A 25,584-nucleotide genomic window follows, 5' to 3' on the forward strand; every position below is an offset into this window, starting at 1 on the left:
TGTGTTCACCACTGTTATAAGATTCATCTAAGTAGGCAATTCGCTTTAAAACATTGATGCTATTTGAAACGCAATTATTATGGGGGCGGATTGCAAGTGATTGTCAGCTTTAAAGAAACTGAATGAATGATATAGATAACTTACATTAAAAAAATCGATACCATTAAATTTTCGCGCATGTAGTTGCATCCTCAGTTATTCCTCTATGTCTACTTACGTTCCTGTCTTCTTGAACGAATGCATGGCAGTCTGGGGAGAAAACTTGCTCATCGGTATTATCGACGATACATATTGGGTGGAAAGATGTGGGTTCGAATATAGTTAGATCGTGAAAAACTTTTATAAGGGCTTTTCAGCTGAAGGTGAGTTTAATGGTTTCCTACACAAAACATTGGCCTCATTATTTTAGTTTCTCATTATTCCGTTCCTTTCGTTCCTCTTTATCACCTTGTTATGTGCGTCGGTTCGAGATTATGATTCATATGGTATGCGTAATTTTTAAACAATGTTACGAAGTGTCAGTGTAGTGGTTGTGTGATGAGTAGTTTATTTTAATCATGAAATATTCATCATCATTTATATAAAAGTATGGGGATGCTGTATTTATAAATTTTTCAAATTATTTTCACGGTTTTTGTTTTTTGGGTTAAAAGGTTGGTCGATTGGTAGCGCCTCTGCTACTAATGGCTCGCAAAAAGTTAAGCGTGGTTAGTAGTTGGAAGGGATTCAATCGTTCGCTGCTGTTGGCACACTCTCCCTCGATGAGTCTTTGGACTCCCTGGAGGTGTCGCATAATAATAATAAAATCTACTAGGTGTTATAATAAATTGTTGTGATCCCCCCCCCCCCAGTTCTTTCTTAAAATCACAATCACTTAGTTTCCAGTTTTTACTATAATTTGTTATATTTTGGGGAAAGTTCTGCAATAAAATTATGAAAATTTTTTTAAAACCATTGATTTCGTTGCAATCCTGGACACAAACTGATATAAAAACATTACAGGTGATTCATGGAAAAGTCAGCTGTGGATTTCTAATGAAATCCGAGGATTTGAAGTAGGGAGGGGATAAATTTTCCCCTAGAGATTTTTTTTTTTATAGTTTCTCCTTTATTTTTAATTACTGATTTTGTAAGTTATTATCAAACCCCATAGTAGTATTTTTTATGCCATAGTTAGATACTTATCATACCTTTTTAAATTCATTCACTGGCAGGACATTCACAACCCTATGGCAGTCCATTCCACTCTTATTATTTTTTTTTAGGGGGGGTATTATCAGTATGATCTCAAAGGCTTACAGATTTCTCTCAAATGAAATTGCAAACTTTGAAACCAGGTTAGACAGACATTATTAAATGAAACTCCCCAGCTGTTCAATAAAGAGATACCAACTAATATTTGAATTAATTTAATCAGGATTGGTTTGTGATATATTGAGTTAAAATTAAATATATAGAGTTAAAAGATAACTTGTTAGTTTCATGGCATCCTAAGACATCATGGGAGACGCCGACTATCAACACAATATCTCTCATACCTCTTCTTGAAACCATTACCAGACAAACACTCACAACTGACTCAGGCAACCTATTCCATATGTTACCACTTTCCAAACAAAAAATCTAGTCCTCATGCCTTTGCTAACCTTACTCTTACCTAACTTCCAGGGATGATCTCTTGTTCTGTCCCCTTTAACCAGTGCTGAAATATTTCCTTTGTGTTAATCCTATAAAATTCTTTAATGAATTTAAATGTATCTACCATATCCCACTCTTTTTTGCCAAACAATCAACTTTTGCAACCCACAAACTCATCTATCGTCATAGGGAAAATTCCATATTCCACTCACCCCTGGATCCTCCCCACTACTTCCTCATTCCCAAGAAACTGAGGTAACCAGACGTGAGCACAGTAACCCAAATGTGATCATATTGAGGTTTTATAAAAAGAAATGATAACCCACATATCTCTGCTTGTTAGTGTGTTCTTCAATAACCAAGTAATCCTATGAGCTATCCTGGCTAATTTAGCAATATTCCCTCTATCTACTACTACCAAATCCCTGGCTTCATAAATTTCTTGGAATACAGTTCCCTCAATGTGGTACACAGCTTATAATCTTCCTTTCTCAGAATGCATGACTTTACACTTTTCTACATTAAATTGACCCATTATGTTTTGTCCATACCATCAGCCTATTTAAATCATTCAGCAAGCTCTCTACATCACTTTGATTAACTATTATTCTGCCCAACTTTGCAACAACATCAGAAAACAGCTGAATATCTTTCTTCAAATTATTTCCTTTATCATTTACGTACAAATTAAATAGCAGTGGTCCAAGCACAGAGCCCTGCAGTATACCAATAGTCACCTGCCTTCTCCTGGATTCTGCTCCTCCATATACGGCTTTTTTAGTATCTATTCATCAGTAACCCTTTTATCCATATCACTGGTTTCATATCCATCCCCATTTGTTGCAGTTTGCTTAATAACAGAGTTTCATGTGGTATCCTGTGAAACACTTTTGCAAAATCCAGCAGTATCATTGTGAAGCCATTCCCTTTATCCAATCTGACCGGCCTTCCACACAGCCATACTGCCCCTCATAGAGTATCATATTCTTATCCATTTGTTCCTGAATTCTCTTTTTTTGACCAACTTTTCCAGTACTTTTATCACCACTCCTGGAGGGTAAAGGTATCAGATACTTCTGATTGGTTTATAATTTGCTATCTCAGACTTAGATCCTCCTTTATGCAAAGGAATTATTTTATCCTCCTTTCACTCTTTTGGGACTTTGCCAGAGCTAAGACTTAAAAAAATTAAACAGGCTAATGAAAGGCATTGCCAGTTTGCCTACACATTCTTTTGAAATGCAAACCAATATCCCATCCAATCCCATAGCTGTATTTGCATTGAGATTCTGTCATATAAGTATTTCCAATTCATCAACCTCTGTTCTCACATCAGTCCCTGTCACCTCTGCCATAATATCTTCTCTTGGACGATATACCCTCGTGAAGTGGTCAATAAGTAGCTCACATACTTCTGTCACCTCTCTACCATCTGCATTCATTAAAGTAATCCTGCCCATAGTCATTCTTTCCTCCTACTTGCCATATAATGAAAAAACTGTTTTTGAAATTTCCTTTCACTTGCTTGGCTAATTTTTTCTCATACCCATGTTTTGCTTTCCTAACTATGCTGGTCACCTTTCTTGCATTTGTTTATGTATGCCTGATCCTTGTACTTTTCATGAATTAGCTTGTCACCATTCTCCTTATATATCCTTCACAACATTTTCTTTTTTTTGAAGCTCATGTGTAATGATACTACTTATCTATTTAACTCCTACCTGATTTACCTTCCTGACCCTGGATATAGTGTGATATTGCTTCCTCCAGATACCTTTTGACTATCCCTTATGCACTATGAACATCCTTCCCTTGCAAATCTTTATACCATGGTACTGCTTCATGCTGCCTCCTAAGTGTATCATCTGCCTTGTAGTTCATATATATATCCCTTTTTTCACATTTTGCTATCTTCCAAGTCAGATAGAAGAAACATAGCAGTAATATTTTGACTATTCTGGATAGGGGATATACTAATAAATGTTAGATTTGCATTGTCCCATGTAAGATTTCAATACTTTATTGGATGTCTAAAGTAGTTTGAGAAAATAGTCCCTTAGTCCTTGCATTTGGAAACTACAATTTTGGAAATATGATTTGTTTATTGACTTATATATAAAATTTAATTAGAAGTTAAGGAAAAATATAATCAAAGATTATAAATTGCATCTTATTAAATAACATTATATGCACTAAAATAATAAATCACAGGTAACATTTCTTAATTGGGATTCCTATAATTAAGCTCAAAATCACTTAAACCAAAATCACAGACACGATTACCTTATATTGTGGTGGGCAGTAGATGTAGATGATTGGTAGTAGAGGTTCTGTGTAGTGGTGGAGACGGAAAGTTGTACAATAGCTGTCCTCCTGTGATGAGTCTTCGAACTCCTTGGAGGTATCACGAATAATAATATTATTATTATATGAGCATCTCCATGGAGTTAGGGGTCTTGTAAGTGATTTACACTAACCTTGTAAGTGATTTACACTAACGATAACTATCATACCTCTTAAATTTATTCACTGTCAGAGCATTCATGACAACACAAGTACCTTTCACAGTTCATTCCACTTGCTCAGTTCTGTCAATGCAAAAAAAAAAAAAAAGTCCACTCACTCTTACTAAGCACACTCATACATAATTTTCAGGGATGACTCTTAGTTCTCTCTCCCTATTCATGTATGGAAAAATTTCTTTTGTGTCAATCTTCTTGAACCCTTTCAGTAGCTTATAAGTTGCTATCATATCCTCCACCTTTTCTGTCTGTCAACTAAACTTTGCAACCAGCATGCACACACATCTTCAATCTCTCATCATAGGGAGCTTCCACAGACTTGTCACTAGCTTGGTCACTCATCTCTGGATTCTCTCCACCACCTCATGAACCCTTCAAGAAATTCAGGTGATCAAATATATGCAGAGAAGTCAAGGTGTGACCAAATCATATCTTTATAAAGAGGGATAATAACCTCCCCATGTCTTCTTGTCAGCATGTTTTTCAACATCCAACTAATCCTTTGAGCTATTTCGCCAACTTTTGCAAGATGCCCTCTGAACTTCAACCCTCTGTCAGCCATCATCCTCAAATCCTTAGCCTCGTGTTTCCTGCAATCCAATACCATTATAATACACATGATGTAGTCATGTAATCTCTTCATTCCAAAGTGCATAACATTATATTTTGGAACATTAAATTGACAACTATTATCCTTTGCCCACACTGCCAATTTATTTAAATCATTCTGCTGGATATCTATATCAACTATTGCCCTCATTAGTTTTGGATCATTACCAAACAACTGAATATCCCTTAAATTATTACCTATATCATGAGTATTCATATTTAACAGTAGCAGTCCTAGTACAAAGCCATGAGGTACTCTAGTCACTCCTTATTCCCCTAGATTCTACTTCACCATGTATTACTGTACATCTCTCAGCACCACTAACCCATCCATGCCAACAGCTTCATATTATTCATTCTATATTCTTCATTCTATTCCCATATACTCCAACTTATGTAATAGTTTTCCAGTGTGGTATTTTGTCAAGTGCCTTTGCAAAGCCAGTAGGTATGGTGTTGCCATGACCTAATTTTGTATATCTAATTCTGCTGTCACACTATTATAAAATGTGAGTAAACTACTGTGGCGGGACCTGCCTATTACAAAATGTGCTTCCCCCAATAGAGTATCATCTTCCTATCCACCCATTCCTGGATTTTACCTTTAATCAACTTTTCCAGTACTTTAACCACTACTCCTGAGATACTAATTGGTCTGTAATTTGCTACTTCTGTCTTGGAGCCACTTTTATGTAATGTATCTTATCCTCTTTCCACTCCCTTAGAAGCTTGCTAGAGCTGAGACTTAGATTAAACAACTTCATTCAGAATCACTGCCAGTCCTCTTGCACATTCTTGTAGCACATAGGCTGATATGCCATCCAATCCCACATCTGTATTATTATTATTATTATTCAGGCCTCCAAGGAGTCAAAAGACTCATCGAGGGAGATCCTTCTTAAGACATAAAGTCTGTCAAGACTCATCGAGGGGGAGGCCTCCCCCCTGAGAAACACAAAGTCTATCATACCACTCTTTAAACTCACTGACCGTTCTCGCTCCCACCACTCCATCAGGCAATGCATTCCACGGCTCAACCACCCTCCACACAAAGAAACCACTCCTTACCCTCTTGCTCACAGTTTCCTTTCGTAACTTCCAGGGATGGCCTCTTGTCATCACTCCTTCCCGCTGTTCAACCAAGCTAAAGAACTCCCCAGTGTCAATCCTGTAACCACCTCTCAACAGTTTAAAAGTCGCAATCATATCACCTCTCCTTCTTCTATCCACCAAACTCTGCAGTCCACATTCTCTCAGCCGATCCTCATAACTATCCTTGTACAGTCCTGAAACCATCTTTGTCATCCGTCTTTGTATCCTTTCCACAGTTAATTTATCCCCTTCAAATCCTGGGGACCAAATCTGAGAACAATATTCCAAGTGTGGTCTGATCAGAGACTTATACAACGGAATGATAACCCTCTTATCTCTGCAGGTCAGTATCCTTCTCATAATAGCAGCAATCCTCTGTGTTACCTTCACCACCTTTGCAATATGTCCCCTAAACTTCAGGTTTCTATCAATCATCAACCCCAGATCTCTTGTCTCCCCTACTTCCTCCAGTATAACTCCTCCCATAGAGTATGCAGCATCCCATCGATATTTCCCAAACCTCAAGACCTTACATTTTTCTGCATTAAACCGATATACCCCCATTCATTTGCCCATCTATCTAGCTTATTTAAATCCTCTTGCAGGGCTACCACATCTGCACTATTACTAATAATCCTTCCCAGCTTCGCATCATCCGCAAACAACTGAATATCCCCCTGCAATCCACTGGCTATGTCATTGATATAAAGGTTAAACAATATAAGTCCTAGTACTGAGCCCTGTGGGACCCCACTTGTAACCCTCTGCCTCCTGGAAACTGCTCCACCATACACAACTCTCTGATACCTATCAGACAGCCAATCCTGAATCCTGTTGACCAATCTGACATCCAAACCCATGTGCTGCAACTTAAATATCAGCTTATCATGTGGCACCCTGTCAAATGCCTTCGCCAAGTCTAAGAAAATTGCAGTATATGCCTTTCCCTCATCTAATGTTCTTGTAACTTTATTATAAAAGGCTAGCATATTGCTAAAACAAGAGTGTCCTTTCACAAATCCATGTTGATTCTCATAGATAACATTACCCTCATCTGCCTAATGCTGTATACGGTCCCTCACTACTTTCTCCAAGATCTTAACAACTACTGATGACACACAGACTGGCCTATAATTAGACACTTCCAGTTTGTTACCACCCTTATGCAATGGCATTATCTTACCTTCCTTCCATTCCCTGGGCACCTTTGCCAAAGCCAGACTTTCACTGAAAAGCCACGTTAAAGGCACTGTCAATTCCCTAGCACATTCTCTCAAAACTCGTGGTGAAATACCATCCAGTCTCACAGCTTTACTGACATCCAGAGTACTCAGTATCTGAAACACACTCTCCTCCTGTACCTCCAGACCTCGAACCAGTCCTATCCCTCTAGCATTAAAACTGACTCCTCTAGGATGAAATACTCCAATAAAGTGTTCATTGAACAATTCCACTATATCCTCTGCATCAGTCACTCTATTCCCATTTTTATCCCACAATATCATTCTTCCATAGTCATTTCTCCTCCTACTGGCCACATAGCTAAAAAATTCCCTAGGATTTTCTTTGGATCTTAGGGCCAATCTCCTCTCATATTCTAGTTTCGCTTTCCATACCACACTAGTCACTCTTCTGGCCTGTGTCTTATATTCCTCATGCATCTCTTCACCTGTCTCCTTATATCTCTTCCATAGCCTCTTTTTCGCATGCAATTCCTGTTTAATATTGTTTGTCATCCACTTTACTCCAAATTGCATCCTCTTCTTCACTCGTGGTATACAACTTACCATTGCTGATAACAAATATTCTTTCACAATTTCCCACGCACTAGTGATATCCCGGCCTTCCAATTCCCCCCCTCCATGAAACTTCCCGAAGTTGACGTCTAAGACTATTATAATCACCTGCCTTATAATTCCACATAAGTTCCCGTCTCTTTGATACTCCAGCATGTCTATTCATTTCCAAGTCAACACCATATGGTCACTCTCTCCAACTGGTGGGAGAGATGTCAACTCAGTTATTATCAACTCTTCTGATGCTATAACCAAATCCAAAACTTTTGAACCTCTTGTTCCCTCTGTTACACGTTGCCTAAGACATTTGTCCCTCAAGAATTCTAGAAATTCCATTCCCCTATTGCTACATGCATCTTCCTCTCTCCAATTTATACTACTGAAGTTAAAATCTCCCATAACAATCATTCTTCTTGCACTTGCCAAACTTAGCTGTCTAAACATCTCCTGGTCTCCATCCTCTGTGTCCTGGGTCTGTAGCAACACCCCACTAAATATCCTGTCTTGCCTACCTCTACCTCACACCATACGCTCTCAAAATCATTTGTCTCACATCCTTCCAAATTCTCCACTCTTAGAGGACATAGGTCATCACTTATCATAAGCAGTACCTCACTACCATGCTTTCCCCTCCTATCCTGACGAAAAATGCTATACCCAGCAACTTCTATTCCTGTTGTTATATCCCCTTCTGTCAATGTATTCACATTGATATTTTTCAATTTGTGGACAACTCCATCTTTGTTAACCTCAATTCTCCCATTAGTCTGTCACATCAGTAACTGCAAAATCTCCACCTGGATGATACATACTTGTAAAGTGATCACTTAGTAATGCAGCTGTTTCTGCTGTTTATGTCACTTTGCTACTATTAGCATTGATTAAAGTTATCTTTCCTTAATTAGTCTTTCTCTTACTTGCAATGTAGAGAAAAAACTCTTTTAAACTTTGACCTACTGAACTAATTTTCTCTCACAATCTGATTTAGCCTTCCTTACCATACTAGTCACTCTTCTTGCCTGCACTGCATATGAGCATGCTGATCACCTTTTCTTTACATTTTCTTCATAATATATATATACACTTTTTTTTTTCTCCAGCTTGCTCATACTTTGTATTGCTACTCATCTATTTAACTCCTTCTTGGTTGATTCTCCTTACTCTGTCTGCATTATATGTTTGAAGTATGATATGAAAATTAAAATAATAGATGATGCTTAGGTTAGGAGAAAATAATTTAATGTTTGCAGAATTTTTGGCTAGGTTTCATAGCCATTATCAATACAGTATATTGAAAAGAGATAAATACAATATAAATAACACTTAAGTTGTAAGCTTGTGACAATATATATTGTTGAAAAATATTAAATTATATTTTCCTAATGTAAGTGTCATTTGGTAGTTATTTTAATATTATGTCATCTGCTTACATCTGAATTTTTAAAACTACATTTTTGAAGCTCCTCTCAAGGTCATCATACATACCTCAGAATGTTTAAAAATGTCTGAATTGCTGGCATCCATTATGTTTTGTTGTACAATTGAGATAACTGTGAACTTTCCTTTCCCATTACACCATTACATAGTGAACATCTTACTGTTATCAGATTCCCATGGTTTGAAGAAATCTAATCCTCTGAGAATATTTACAAGGGATCATATCTTCTGAGATATATAGAAGAATGTTATCATGCCATGATAAAAAATATTTCAGTGAAAAGTGAATGAATGGGCAGAAGGATTTATCTCCAGGGGATGGCTTTTTTGTTCTGTCTCTCACTCTCTCCACTCTATAAGAAATTTCTTTCACATTAGCGTGACCCAGCCATGGATCTGTGTAATACCTAATCGAGATGTATATGAGATCAAGTATCAAACTAACCCATGTAATATTCTGAATTTCTTTGGAGTTATTTGAATGACTGTCCTCAGATCTTGTCACTGGTATTTGAATGGGATGAACAAACTTATTTGGATTTCTGTGTACAGATCTGGTCATCTGGCTATAACAGTGAAAGGGAAACATTGGAGAGAGTCGGTATAGGCAAAGCCCTTTGGTCAGAAAGACTTGTGTTCGATTCCCATCTATGACGTGAGGAAACCTTTATCTGGTCTCTTTCGATTAAAGATGAGTTAGTTAGTCTCATATGGAGGTAGAGGTTTTTTTGGGGTCATAGCAGAAACGTTCATGTTGCAACCCATGTCGGCTTGTTTACAATCTGCGAATTCTGCTGCCAGCGATCTATAGTTCTCTTCTATAGAATTCTACAGTTTTATAGTGCTACTAGCATCCATTTTATCAGAGACACAATGACTAAAACTCAACAGCCCTTATGGGAACCAGCCCTGACAATCATCTCGCACAATATAGAGGGCCTCTCCTCTGTAAAAGAAGATCTTATTGCAAAAATGTGTAAAGAACAAAAATGTGATATTTTATGTCTACAGGAGACACACAAAGGATCTCAACAAGACACACCTAAAATTGCTGGAATGAAGCTCGTTAAAGAAATACCACATGAAAAATATGGAAATGCTATTTTCACTCAGCAGGAAAAGAGATTCAGGTTACAGTATGTCTAGCCACAAGCCAAAATAAAATAGAAATCCTTGGAATAGATCTGGATAACATCAGTGTTTTCTCAGTATATAAATCACCTAGTATAACTTTTGCTTTTGAAATTTCCCAGTATTTGACACAAAGGAAACCTGCTATTATTATAGGTGACTTTAATAGTCATAGCACACAGTGGGGTTATAGTGAAACAAATCAGAATTAGTCGACCGGTGGGCTGAAAGTGATCAAATGAGTCTTGTAGTGGAAGATGGAAAAGAGGATATAACCCAGACCTTAGATTTGTTAGTAATAGAATAACTAATCTGTACATTAAACAGGTACTTGCACCAATCCCAAGTTCACAACATAGACCAATAATGCTACAAATTTTCCCACCATTCCAACTTAAGGAGATCTGATGGGAAAAATTCCACTTAGAAGAAGCTTCAATTTTAAAAAAGCTAACTGGGAATAGCAATTTGGGATTTAGCCGACCAAATTGTATTAGTATTGGTTAAACCCAAATATGGAATGATGGTACAACATGACAAAATTTCATGTCGGCAGGAGTGTCTCCCGGTTAAACAAGGCCCCCGTTGTTTTTGCCAGGGAACCAGGGTGAACAGCGAAAAGTCAGCTACTGGAACAAATCTGAAACCACATCCCAACTCAACATCACCAGAGTTAAAGATCGGTACAATCAACATAAGAAGCCTGAATGGCAAAGAAATGGAGCTAGCTGAGGAATTAGATAAGCCATATCGACATAATAGAGGTGACTAAAACAAAAAAAGACAAAAACCGGTGAGATCTTTCTGAGCAATAAATACAAAATGTTATATTCAGGCAATGACAATCAAGGAAAAGAAGGAGTAGCCATAGTATTCAACACAAAATACGAGGCTAATCTTCTTGAATGGCAGGCAGTCTCAAGTAGAGTGATGTGGGCAAATATGAGAATGGAGAACTGGACAATGAGACTTATTTGTGCCTATGGTCCCACAGAAGGTTCTACTAAGGTAGAAGTGGAGGAATTTTTTGATGCTTTAGAAAAAGCAACTGACACAATGAAAAAGGAAAAGTTGGTCCTTGTTGGGGATCTTAATAGCTGAGTAGGAAATGATTGTCAAACATACAAAAATATTTTGGGAAAATTTGGAGAAAAGAGCAAAGCTAATAATAATGACAAATACCTGTTGGATTTCTGCTCAGGACATGGACTGGTTATTACGAACACCATGTTCCAACATAAAAATGTGCACAAATTCACATGGAGAGAAGAAGCAAGGAATAAGAAGTCTCATTGACTATGTTATTGTTCATAGTGATGTTTTCTCCCTGGTGCAGGACACCACAGTGTACAGAGGATTTGAAATCAGAAGTGATCACTATTTAGTCTTGAGCAGCGCTCAGATGTAAACTGTAGAATAACATACACAAAGATTATTGAAGAAAAAATGAAAGAGTTTGAGAACAGGAACAAAATCTTGGAGATTCAGTGGTAAGCCTTGAAGAAAACCCTGATTGATTCAGCCGGAAAGGCATGTGGTGAGGTTGTCTGCAAGGATAGAAAAATCAGGACTCCATTGTGGACACAGGAAGTTAAAGAGGCAGTGACGGAAAAGAAGAAATCATATTAAAAGTTCCTGGCAAATAAGTCAACTGTTGCTCTTAGTGAATACAGAGACAAATGTAAGAAAGCGAAACACTGTGTAAAACTAGCTAAACAAAAGTCATGGGAGGACTTTGGCAAGAACATAGAAAATAAATATCAAGATGGTAGTAAGTTATTCTGGTGGTTGTTGAAGAAGCTTAGAAATGGAGGAATGAGTGCTGTAAAAGGAGTTAGAGATGATAAAGTTGACATGAAAACAGGAGAAAAAGATAATGTATGGAGTAATTACTTCGAAAAATTGCTAAATGAAACAAGCAGTGATAGCACAGTGGTAAAAAATACTAAACAGGCATAAAGTTAGGAATACATATCCATACTTGATGTAGAAAAAGCCATCAAAGGCTTGAAATGTGGAAAGGCAGCAGGAGTAGATGATATTCGACAAGAAATGCTGGAGTATGGTGGTATAAAAGTCTTACAGTCGCTGTACTGCATAGTTCAGAAAGACTTGCCAGAGGGACGAATTCCCGATGATTGGAGTAGAGCTCTGATAGTGCCCATATATATAAAAAGGGAAATAAAACTGAATGTGAGAATTACAGAGGTATTTCCCTTCTGAGTGTTACTGACAAGATCTATGCAAGTATACTTGAGAAACGGTTGAGAAGAATTGTGGAAGAAAAGCTTGGTGAAGAACAAGCTGGATTCAAGCCAAATAGAGGCTGTCAGGATCAGATCTTCACTTCACGACAAATAGTCGAGAAAGCATGGGAATATAACAAAGATCTGTATTTAAGTTTTGTCGATCTGGAAAAGGCATATGACAAGGTGCAAACAGAGAAGCTATTCAATACGCTACAGTTATGTGGTGTCAATCGGGCATTATATCAAGCAATACTTAGATTGTATTTGAGTTGTAAGTCGTCAGTTAGAATTGAAGGATGTACAGGAAGATGGTTTAATGTTAAATCTGGTGAGACAAGGATGTACATTATCCCCTCTGTTATTCATTATCTATATGGATCACATTATGAAGGAAAGTGGTATTAAACATGATATCAGAATTGGAGATGTTAATGTCAGCTCTTTGCTTTATGCGGACGATGTTATACTTCTAAATAAATCCGCTACAAGTTTGCAAGATTCCCTGACTAAATTGAATAACTGTTGTAATAGATATGGTATGAAGGTCAGCAATAAAAAGACAAAGACAATGAAAATAGGTAGATCTGTTGAAAATGTCAACTGAATGGGGAACCTGTGGAACCAGTAAAACATTTCAGCTACTTAGGCACGATTTTTAGTGAAGATGGTAAATTAAATATGGAAATAGACAACAGAATCAACAAAGCTGGTATGGTAGGATGTCAATTGAATAAATTCATATGGAATAAGAGAGAAATTAGTCGTAACACTAAATTAGCTGTATACAAGACGGTGTTCAAACCAATTTTAACCTATGGATCTGAGAGCTGAGTCAGAAGTATAACACTTGATCAAAGACTAGAGACCGCAGATATGAGTCCTGAGAAAGATTAGAGGTGCGAACAGATGGCATCAATGGCAATACCTTATTAAAAACGAGGATATTAGGAAAGAATTTGACATTAGCGGCATCCAGGAATGCGTTAGCAGAGCTAATCTCAGGTGGTATGGTCACTTAAACAGAATGGGTGGGGAAAGATTAGCAAAACAGGTGTTCTCTGCCAGGTTGGCAGGAAAACGACCCAGAGGAAGACATAGGTGGATTGATACGGTACAATGTGCCTTAGACGATAGAAATATAAGATCTGATAATGATAATATTGGAGTCTTGACAAGTAATAGACTGATTTGGAGGAAAATTGTAGATTGGAAGTTAGTAATGATGTAAATTTTTCATGTAGTACTATCATCATATCCTGTACACCCCTTGAGGGTACATGTGAGGAATTTGATGATGATGATGAACTGCGATCAGTTCTCCAGAGAATTAGGCATGCACTTGTCCAACATTTCATCCACACCAGAAAATTATGGAAAGTTATTAGACAGTCTTCTACCAGGCACATCCCAAGAGGGTTGTAGAACATGTTATATTCCCGGTTTTATGGAACACAACGTGGAAATATATGAAAGATATTGTGACCTATATGATAAAGATCCATTTTCATCAGAAACAATTGATGAAGGAGAGAAACTTATAGCAGCACTGTCTGAAAAAAGAAGTCAACAATGGGCAGAGGAAATTAAAAGCTTAGATATGAAACACAGTTGCAGGAAAGTCTGGTTTTTACTCAAACAATTATCTGGTGACCCCACAACAGCAGCAACCGAAGTTAATATGAATGCAAAACAAATTGCAACTCAGCTATCTCTGAATGGTAAACCTTGTACCAAAGTTAAAATAAAATAAAGATTACATTAAAAAAGTTAGGGATTCAGAACATAATCTCTTCGAAGAACCATTTACTAAAGGACCTACAAAATGACCTAAAAGTCTTAAAACCAGAAAAGCTGCCGCCATAGATGATATCAGAAACGAGATACTAAGAAACCTGGAAGAAAAGGCAAAGGAGTGGTTGTTAGAATTTTTCAACTTTTGTTGGAAATTTGCTAAAATACTCAACATATGGAGGCAAACGAAAGTAATACCTATCCTGAAACCAGGTAAACCTGCTGAGAATCCAAACAGCTACAGGTCTATAGCTCTCCTATGCACAATGCTAAAGCTGTATGAGAGGTTAATCTTGAACAGACTAAGCCCAGAAATAGAGAAAGTGCTGGTAAAAGAACAGGCAGGGTTTAGACCAGGAAGATCATGCACTGGACAAGTATTAAACTTAACACAGTTTATTGAGGATGGCTTTGAAAGGGGGATTAGCAACTGGAGCTGTATTTATAGATTTGACAACAGCATATGACACACTAAATCTTAGATTGCTTATAGTCAAAATTTACAGCATGACAAAAAGCTATCGGTTAGTGGAGGTATTCAGAACATAATTTACTATTCAGCAGGAGATTCTTTGTTGATTTTCAAGGAAAAAAAGAGCAGATGGCATATCCAGAAAAATGGTCTACCTCAGGGAAGTGTGCCCCCCCCCTCCTCCTCTCTAATATATATATACTAATGACTAACCTATAAATCTACAGTCAAGAACTTTCGTATATGCAGATGACTGGGCAATAGCTTATCAAGCAAAATCCTTTGATAACATTGAGAAGCAGCTCACACAAGAACTAGAAACCCTTAGTTTACTATAAGGAAAACCAACTGAAACCAAATCCCAGTAAATCTCAAATGTGTCTTTTCCATCTCAATAATAGGGAGGCAAAGAAAGAGTTGAGTATTGAGTGGAATAGCATGAAATTGGTCAATTATTGAAATCCAACTTACTTAGGTGTCGCACTAAATAGGACCTTAAATTATAAGCGACACATAGAGAAGACAGCAGCTAAAATTCAAACACGTAATAATATCCTGCACCGATTAACATCATCTTGGTGGGGTGCAAGTCCACAAGTACCACACACCTCTGCACTGGCACTTTGCTTTTCGACAGCCGAGTATACTAGCCCTGTTTGGGAAAGATCATGACATCAAAATTATTGACAAGGTTCTTAATGGAACTTCTTGGCACATTACCAGCTGTCTTAAGCCTACAGAAATTGACCATCTCTACTCACTGTCTGGTATTGCACCTCCTCATATCAGAAGAACAACACAGAGTACATATGAGCAGAAACAACAGCTAAATGATGAACAGCATCCTTTGTATGGACATGTTACAGTAAATAGGAGGCTAAACCAAGGAAAAGTTTTATTCATTCAGTGGCACTTTTATGATTCCATAAAAGCAACAAGGTCAACAATGTGGCAAGGACAATCTTCAGAGGCTTTGAACGTAAAGGAATCTCTTCCATCCGGCTTACATTTAGGGTGGCAAAGATGGAAGACATTGAATAGACTTCGTTCCGGAATGGGCAGATCAAAGCAGAATATGGCCAGATGGGGCTACACAGACAATGACAGCTGCTCATGTGGTGAAACACAAACCATGGATCATCTTCTGCAATGCTGCCTAATAGACATTAATAATATATGTACCTGAGAAGATTTAATGCAGTATAATGAAACAGCTTTAAAGTATATTAATCACTGGATGAGTGAAATTTAGCATTTTATGTTTTTGTGTAATATTTTTTGCAAGTGGCTTTTTTGTCTCTTAGTGCATGCTTTTAATCCATATTCTTTTAATTGTATTTCTTTAAATGTATGCTTTTAATAATTTATATGTATTATTATTATTATTATTATTTAGCCCTCTATGGAGTCAAAAGACTTATCGTGGGAGGTCCTTTCTAAGAAACACATCTATCAAGACTCATCAAGGGAGGTCTCTCCTAAGAAACACAGCCTATTGTATCGCTCCTTAAATGCATTGACCGTTCTCTCTCTCTCTCTCTCTCTCTCTCACCACTCCATCAGGCAATGCATTCCATGGTTCAACCACCCTGCATGCAAAGAAACCACTCCTCACCCTCTTTCTCACAGTTTCCTTTCGTAACTTCCAGGGATGGCCCCTTGTCATGACTCCTTCACGCTGTTCAACCAAGATCTCACACACGAAATAAATAATAAATAAATAAGAGGTTTTTTCACCAAAAACTTGGGTTTTTCATCCCTCAGAACAGGCAAACTGGCCCCCATGAACACACGCTGCTACAGTCAAAAAATACATACTTAATTCCTCATTAGGAGGGCTCAACCAGTCCTAAGATGCAGTCGAGGATTGGGGGGGGGGGGAACCCCACACGAATAAATAAATTGGAGAGAGAGAGAGTGTGAATAACTAAGACTGTTTCAGGACTCTGGGATATTGAGTATGATGACAGATTGAGGGAATGTGTTCTTCATAGCTTGGCAGATAGGAGGACGATGGGTGGTGAGACGAGCCTATCAAATAGATACAGGGAAATTGTTACATAGGATAATGGGTGATGTAAGAACTAGAAGTCATCACTGGAGGCCGTACAAGGGTCATGTGAGTAAAGAGGTGAAAAAGAAATTTTTTTTACTTGGTGGGTGGTGAATGTGTTTAAAGCAAGGTATGATAATTATTGTGGTTCTGTGAGTGTTTGACCTCCAACAATGAGTCGTCGGACTTTACGGAGGCTTGGAAGTAACACTAAACAATGAAACTTTGCTATCCCTGCTTGTTAGTGTAATTTCCAACAACCACATAATCTGATGTGCTGTTTTTGCCCTTTGCAATGTATATACTCTGAACTTAAACTTTCTGTCCACAATCAGTCTTCCCCCCTCCCCCCCAGTTCCTGGCCTCATTAGTTTCCTGTAGCTCAGTTTCATCAATATAATACATTATATGTACACAGCTTGTGATCTGTTCTTCTCAAAGTGCATCACCTTACACTTGGCCACATTATACTAGTAGCCATTTACCTTTGCCCATATTATTAGTTGATTTAAGTTTTCTTGAAGGATATCTGCATCACCTTTGATTACCATCACTCTTCTTAGTTTAGTGTCATCAGCAAATAATTGAATATTTTCTGTCAAATCATTTCTATATCATTGGTGTATAAATTAAACAACAGAGGACAAAGCACTGAGCCCTGTGATACATCACTGGTTGCCTACTTTCTCTTGGACTCAACTCCTCCATAAACTATTCTGTGATATCCATTCATCAGCCACCCACTAATTCAAATCACCAGATTCATATCCATCATCATTTACTCCAATGCTCCCATTTATGCAGTAGAGTTCTATACAGAATCTTGTCAAATACCTTTGCAAAATCATGTACCCATTTCCCTTATCCAACTCAAATGTCACTTTATTATAAAAATTAAGCAAATTACTCAGGCAGTACCTATCCTTCACAAAACAGTGTTGTCTCTTATTGAGTATCCTATTCCTATCCATCCAGTTCTGAATTCTGTCTTTCACCAGTTTCTTCAATACCTTAACAACCACTCCTGAGATGCTGATAATAGGCCTGGAGCCTCCTTTATGCAGTGGAACTATTTTGCTTTCTTTCCAGTATGTGGCCGCCTTCCTGTACTGAGGCTTAAATTAAATAGCTAGGTCAGAGGAGCTGACCAATTCCTTTTCACATTCTCATGATACACAGGTCAATATGCAATCTAATCCTCTGGCTGCATTCACATTGAAATGTTGCAATATTTTAAGTACAGTGGTATCTCGCTAATCTGAACTAATAAAAACCGTGCTCGTTCAGATTAGCGAAAAGTTCAGATTAGTGAATTTCCCCCTAAGAGGCAACAATAACTAGCGTTTAAGACAAAAATAATCAGATTCTAATGGTACATCAATTTAATTCTGTAAATAAATGAAGTAACTGATATAAAAAAAATTACTGTAATGTAAAACTTAAAAAATAATACAGTACACAAGTTTATTTTAGTAAAAAATTTAGTTTTATGTACTTGTATTGTTGAGGATTCTGATTTAATAAAATTGCATAGTTCAGTACATAACTTAAATTGCATAAAAAATATCACTTTCTTGTACACAACACAAAAAAAAAGTTTTATTTCTTTGTAAAAAAAGTCATTGATTTTCTTTTGCTTCTTGGAAGCTAAACTTTATTCGAATGCTTCTTCTCAGAGCTGCATTAGCAATAAAATTTTGTGGAATAGCATATCATTCAGCTTAGTTCATTCTATATGCATATTAAAACTGTCAACTGCCTCTTCATGTTTTACTTTTTTTCTTCGAGCTCTTCATCGTCATCATCGTCTTCTAATTCATTTTGTAGTGTCATATTTACAATTTCAATGTCTGATTTGATTTCTAATTCACTTTTGGTTCTACCTGTAATCCATTCCGTAACATCTGTTTGCGAAATTTCAACATCTGGATTTATATTTTTAACCAATTATGCACATTTTGAATTTCCTCTTTTTGTGTATCACCGTTATCTTGATAAATTCTAGAAGGCCACAGTTTTTTCCATGACGCTCGAATTGCCTCAGGTTCGACAGCTTCCCAAGCAGCAGCAACTGAAAATGCTACATCCTTAATTATTAATAGTACACAAAATAATAATATGTAATAAATAAAACTTTTTTTTTCTTTCAAACTGCAGTAATCCGAACCCTCCAGTTCGGATTACTGGAGGGTTCGGATTAGCGAGATACCACTGTACCTCCATTTCTTCAACTTCTGTTCTCCCGTTAGCCAATTCTACATCTAGCATTGCAACATCACCACTTAGATGGTACATCCCTGCAAAATGCTCACTTAGTAATTTAACTGTTTGGTTTGGTTCTGTTACTTCCTCACCATCAGTACTTTTTAAAGTCATCCTTCCATAGTCATTCCTCCTTTTATTTGCCACACTGGGCAAGAACTCTTTAGGATTTCTTTTGGCCTCATCAGCTTTCTCTCATAATTATGAGACTCCCACGATGAGTCTTTGACTCCATGGAGGTTTTTATAATAATAATAATAATAATTAGCTTTGACCTTCCTTATCATACAGGTCACCCTTCGTTCTTGTGCCTCGTACTGCTTGTGGGCATACTGATCATGTTTTTATTTATAATCTCTCCACAATTTTTTTAATTTTTTATTTGCCTGCAACTCCAGCTTAATGAAGCTATTTATCCTTCTGACGCTGAATATACATCTGATACTGCTTTTTTCAAATACCCCTTGTCTACCTCCCATATATCACTACCATCTCTCTCCCTCCAAATTCTTATGCCATGCCACTGCTGAAAGCTGACTCCTCAGTGTGTCATAAATCTGCTTTGTAATTCCACATATACTTCTTAACAGAAAATTCTGCATGTCTGAGAATCTCTCAAGTCATGACTAAATGATCACTTTCTTCAAGTGGAGCCAGTGTAGCTAGATTGGTTACTATTAAGTTCTTTGATGCTATGATCAGATCCAGCAATCTGAATCCTCATGTGCCCTCCATTACATGCTGCTTCAGGTAATTATCTCTCTCCCAGCTGTATAAATTCCATTTCCTTCCCTTCTTGTGACTATTCCTCCTTCCAGTCTATATCCCCATAGTTGATTATCCCCCATAATAATTACTTAACCTGTACTCATCATGTGAATTTGCCAGTGCATGTCCTCTACATTCTCCTTTATATCCCCCCCACCCCTACTATTTTTGTCTTCAGTTCCTATCATTAGCACAACTCCTCTCCCATCCTATTCCTTCTGTCCTCTCTGAAGGTACTATATACCTTGCATTCTTTTTCTTGGTTGACTGGGGATATATGACCATATATCCCCAGTCAACCAAGTCTCACTAATGCCTATAATTTTTGGCCAAGTTGAGCTAACCAATGCCAAAAACTCAAAAAATAAAAAAATAAATTAAATAAATTATTATTTATAACATGGTTGTAGAGTCCATAATTTGTCTAAAATGAATGCTGATTGCCATGTAATACTAAAAGAAAAGGAGTCACTCTTATTTAGAATACCTCTGGTATTAGTATACAAAACTGCAATATCCTCTTCATCCCACAACTTCCTTTACACCTTGTGTTGCTTAACACACTAATGTGTTACATTTTGCATCATTTCAGCACTCTCCCACTTACTAACCTCTAGGTTGCCTTGATCCCCCACTCTGCTGACCTGCTTCCCCTTATAAACATTCTAGTTTCTTTAACTCAACACTTCTGAACTCTCACTGAACAACACTTACTCCAAATCCATTCAGATGTAAATCCACCCAAATCCACCTTATATAAATCCTTCCATCAAACTCATTCTACACATCCACAAACTCCATACTATTACTCCTGCACAATCTGTGCACTGACTCATTCACAATCATCACTCTGTCTCAGCTTGCCTCTATCACACTGTGACAACAGACTCATAACTTTTACTTTCTCACTCTTCTTTTATTTAAACATGCACCAGCAATGCTTTCATATCTTCTCACATATTGCACTTGTCACCTGCTAAATCATTTGTACAAACCAAAATAAACATCTCTTTCACTCTCTGCATCTTTATAGCATTACTAACATCATTATTCTTTTCACCAGGAAAACACCTTTTTGTCACACACCCCACATGCACTCCTCTTATCAGTAAATCACCATAAAATCCGATCTTCATTTTCATGCTTTCACTCTTTCTGTGCTTTTTCTCCTCTTAAATCTTTTGTTTCTGTGTCCTACCATCCATCAGGCATTTCTCCAACCACTCAATCTCTCATTTTGTTCTGTGGAGAAAGAATTCCACTTAAATACACTCTTTTCCATCACCATCTAATCATTTTCCACCACTTCATTTGTACTCATATTGCTTGTAACACTAGCCTTGAGAATTGCATAATGACACATTTTGTTTCTCAACTCAGTGCTATCATTCTCTTTTGTCTCTTTACACTTCTGGCATTCATTAATGAAACACTTAAAACGACACATTTTCCAGTTTCGATATCCTTCCATAAATCTCTTATTCTTTGAAATGTATACATTTTGCATACACCATAGTGAACAAAACCATGCATGTTAAAATCATCTGCCATTGTTTTGTGCATTGGTGCTATGTCTCATAAGATGTTGAGAGTTATTTTCTGGATTGGGCAGTTTTTCATATCACAGCAGAAGGAGAATATGCAAACTACAAAATGACCAGGTAGTTCTAAAAAGGAATAGTGACAAAGAGTGTGAAATAATGGAGGATTTTCTGCATTAAACCCTCCATTAAAGAGCATTTAATAGAGTTTTCTGCATTAAATGTTCTTTAAGAATATCAACAGATGACTTTGCTCATAATCCCCCCCCCCACAGCATTTATTTGTTATAGGCCTATATATTCATATATTACCATGAAATTATTAATATTACCAGATCTCCATGGAGTCAAAAGACTTATCATGGGAGTCAAACACTGTTATACACAAAGTTCATCAAACTGTAGTTTAAACTCATTCAATGAATCTGTATTCACCACAGTGTCAGTCAATGTATTCCACTCGCCATCCACTGTGCAAGCAAAGAACCTAATTCTTAAGCTCACAACCTTCTTATACAGCTTCCAGGTATGTCCATCTTGTTCTATTGCCTTAATAAATAAATAACATATTTCTATGTTACTATGAATAAATCGCAATGTATTCAGGGACAAATGGACAAAGGTATTTTATTATTGCTGGCCTGATTGGCCAAGTGGTTAGTGTATCTGCACTCCAGCCAAAAGGCTGTGGGTTTGAATCCTGCCGTGGGCATGAATGTTTGTGATTGTCTGTGAAAATACTAGTGGTGATGGGCAGTAGATGGCATTGGTGTAGTGATGGTAGTTGCAGTTTGTTGTAGCTGGTGGATTGAGTGGTGGACACAGAGAGCTGTAGAGTAGGTGCCCTCTCTCGATGAGTCTATGGACTCCCTGGAGGTGTCATGTAATAATAATAATAATTACTATTATTATTATTATTATGCGATGCCCCAAGAAGTCCAAGAACTCATTGTAGGAGGACACTCTACTCCACTATAGACTGGGAATTTAAAAAAATTAATTAAACATAAAATTGGAGGAAAAGAGGTGATATGATACAATACAGATTTTTAAGTTAGTGAGGGGATATTATCAGATTAATCCAGAGGAAATTATAAAAAGAAAGATGGGAATAGATAGTATATTCATTACATGGATTAGTGGTTGGCTCTGAACAATACCAGTATGATGGAGCAGTGTCTCAAAAAAGGAGTGGTGTGCCCCAGCATTCTGTTCTTGAACCATTGCTGTTTAACTTGTTTGTAAATTACAGTATATATCTTGTGGACTGACTGGGGATCTTCAGTTGTTTGTTGATGATGCAAAGTTGGGTAGAAGATTTGAATAGACTTTTGACCGCAAAGGAGTGGGATTGTAGTTTTAATATTAATAAGTGTTGCATTTTGGAGTGTAGAAATATGTTTACTCCATTGATGGTGCTGTACCGCAGGAAGTGGATGAGTTTGAGATTTGGGAGTGATGGTTGACAGTAGACTGAAGTTTAGAGGGCATATTGCAAGTGTTGCAAAGACTCCACATCATAATGATACTATGATAAGAAGTACTCTAATCTGTAGAGATAAGGAGGTGGTTGTGCCACTCTATAAAGCGCTGGTTAGAACACACTTGGACTATTGTGCTCAGATTTGGTCACCTGGCTTTCATTGTGATATGGAAACATTGGAGAGTGGCCAGAGATGAGTGCCTAAGACAATATCAGGACTTCGGAATGTTGGCTATGGAGAGAAATTGAAGGAATGGGCATTGCAGAGTTTGGTGGATTATTATAATTATTATGGTTCAGGCCTCTATGGAGTCAAAAGACTCATTGCAGGATAGGAGGAAAAGAGGTGATATGATAGACATTTAAGTTAGTGAGGGGATTTTATTGGATTAATCCAAAGGAATTATAAGAAGAGTAGAAGAACCAGAGGCCATCTCTGGAAGTTATGTAAAAGTGTGATGAAGAGAGGTATGAGGAGAAGATTTTTTACTAAAATAAAGAGCCAAAAGGCTTCACTTTGGCGATGTAAAATTATCTAAATTAAGTGGATATTAAATCCAACATCATTTCAAAGCCATTACTGAAACTATAAAACTTGTAGTATGGTGACGGTGTATTCCTGCTAACTCTGTGGTCAGTCTCTACACGAAACTTTTATAGTTTCTGTATTCAGCTTTGAAATGATGTTGGATTTAATATCTGCTTAATTTAGATAATTTTACATCGCCAAAGTGAAGCCTTTTGGCTCTTTATTTTAGTAAATACTTTGCACACTGACTGAGAGTTCACTTATGAAAAATACACCTCTCTGATGTTTCGAGTTCCTTAGCACAGAGTGTTTTTGCTCTCTAGGTTTCTGCCTAATCTCTGACAAAAACCAATGAGTTTGAAACAGCTGTCAGACTAGTGAAACCTTATAATGAACCAATAGAAGGCAATATACGGATGCTTTTAGCGATCGTGCTTTCCTATTAGGTTTGGCGAGGGTAACTTGTAGTATGGCAACGGTGTATTCCCGGTAGCTCTCTGGTCAATCTCCCCACGAAACTTTTATAGTTTCTGTATTTGGCTTTGAAATGATGTTGGATTTAATATCCACTTAATTTAGGTAGATTTTTTATGTAGAGAATTGTGAGTGAATGGAACTCATTACCGGAATATGTTGTTAATGCAGAGAGTATTAAGGATTTTAAGATTCAGTATGAATATGTTGTCAGTTTAATGAACGTCTTATGATGAGTCTATCAACTCCATGGTGGGTGTAATAATTATAATTATTCAAGGATTTCATGTACCCAAATGTCATTAGATTAGTAACATACAACAGTTATGAATAAGGCAGAATTTCAGAAGGAAAAATTATATTCTTGAACTATTACATGATCGCTTTTCCCCCACCACTCAATTTCACAATAGTACACTCAAATATAAAACTGAATTTTAGGTATTAAAACTGAATATACTAAAATAAATAATTATAAATTTAATTTGAAAATACTTCTGTATTTTTCACTTTCAACATTTTAATTTTAAATGTAAATATTTTCAGTTATAGTCATCACTAACATGGATCAGGCTTATAAACTCGAGCATCAACAATTTGTGACAGGCTTTAATGGAACCACAAGTGGAGAAATTTATCTCTTGACCATGGTGATACCATTATCCTCCTTTTTGCAGCCTATCTTATCATCTTGGTTAATTACAGAATTAGAGGAACATTTCAGGTTATGTATTGAATTTGACACACTTAGATAGAATAATGTTCAGGTGGTAAATATTATGTTACCCCTTCTTGTTGTTTAGAAATAATTACAATGTGTTATCATAAACTAGTATTTCTAATTATTTTTCCCCCCTTTTAGATATGAAATATGTTTGGAGATTTGTGTTCTAATTCTGCCATTGTTGCTAGCAGTAACTGTGGGTAGCAGTCATGTATTCCTTTTACTACTAATTCTTATTTCACTTAGTTGCTTAGTAATCTGGATTGAATATAATTCCAAATTGTGTGGGAATCAAAATCTTTCCATTGAACCAAAACTTAATGAACAAGTGGCTTATAAAAATAAATTTGCATATAGGTAAGTCTTAATGTCACAAATATTTAAATAATAGTTTTATTTATTTGCTTTTGAAAAATTGCATTGAATTGTCATCATTGGGGGGGGGGATTAGCAAGATCTTAAACCCACTGTACAAAATAAGAAGATAAAAAAAACTTATTTCTTTTCTACATTTTTGAAGTGCTCTCTTAATCTACTGGTGATCAGTAGTGTGCTCAGGATTTAATCTTGGGGGGGGGGGGGGTTGAGTAGACAATTTGAGAATACACACTACCCATTGCATATGACCTGACTGAGCATCTGCAATGATTGCTAATCCATAAGTAGTATAGAAATAGAAGACACAACAAAATATAAATAAAAAAGTGAATTAGGAAAAGATTTTTTGAAAATTTCTAGTGTTTTTTCCTTTTCTTTAGGGGGGGGGGGCGTTGCCGACTCTTATCATAAAACATGCTGTTGATGAGTGGGTTATAACTTCTAGCTTTTCAGGAGCAATAATTAAAAATATAACACAAGCAATTCAAAAACAGAAGATAAAAGTAAACAAGATCATAATTGCAGTAGGTACTAACAACTTAACTAGTGATAAATTCATTATGAGAGAGGACATGAAAGGGTTGTTGGAAGAGGCAAGAGTGGAAAATGAAAATAGTCAGTATTATTATTATTCC

General features: G+C 36.9%; 1 protein-coding gene across 2 annotated transcripts in view; it reads left to right on the top strand.

Annotated features, from left to right (window-relative positions):
• The first annotated feature begins 509 nt into the window (after positions 1-509).
• The window catches only part of LOC150093995 (glucosaminyl-phosphatidylinositol-acyltransferase PIGW-like), an 81,226-nt gene continuing 56,151 nt past the window's right edge, over positions 510-25,584 (top strand). Inside the window, exons 1-3 of one of the 2 annotated variants that reach the window (XM_090412901.1) lie at positions 510-586; positions 24,394-24,571; positions 24,710-24,928. In XM_090412901.1, coding sequence (XP_090269027.1) covers positions 24,411-24,571; positions 24,710-24,928 — 380 coding nt within the window. In that variant the 5' untranslated portion in view covers positions 510-586; positions 24,394-24,410. Of the gene's footprint in view, positions 587-20,362; positions 21,888-24,393; positions 24,572-24,709; positions 24,929-25,584 lie in introns of those variants that run through there. The other variant, XM_090412902.1, reaches the window with a different exon arrangement.

The sequence above is a fragment of the Typopeltis vanoorti genome, chromosome 23 (genome assembly GCF_054136105.1).
Source record: "Typopeltis vanoorti isolate ZY-2024b chromosome 23, IOZ_Tvanoo_1.0, whole genome shotgun sequence".
Lineage (NCBI taxonomy): Eukaryota > Metazoa > Arthropoda > Arachnida > Uropygi > Thelyphonidae > Typopeltis > Typopeltis vanoorti.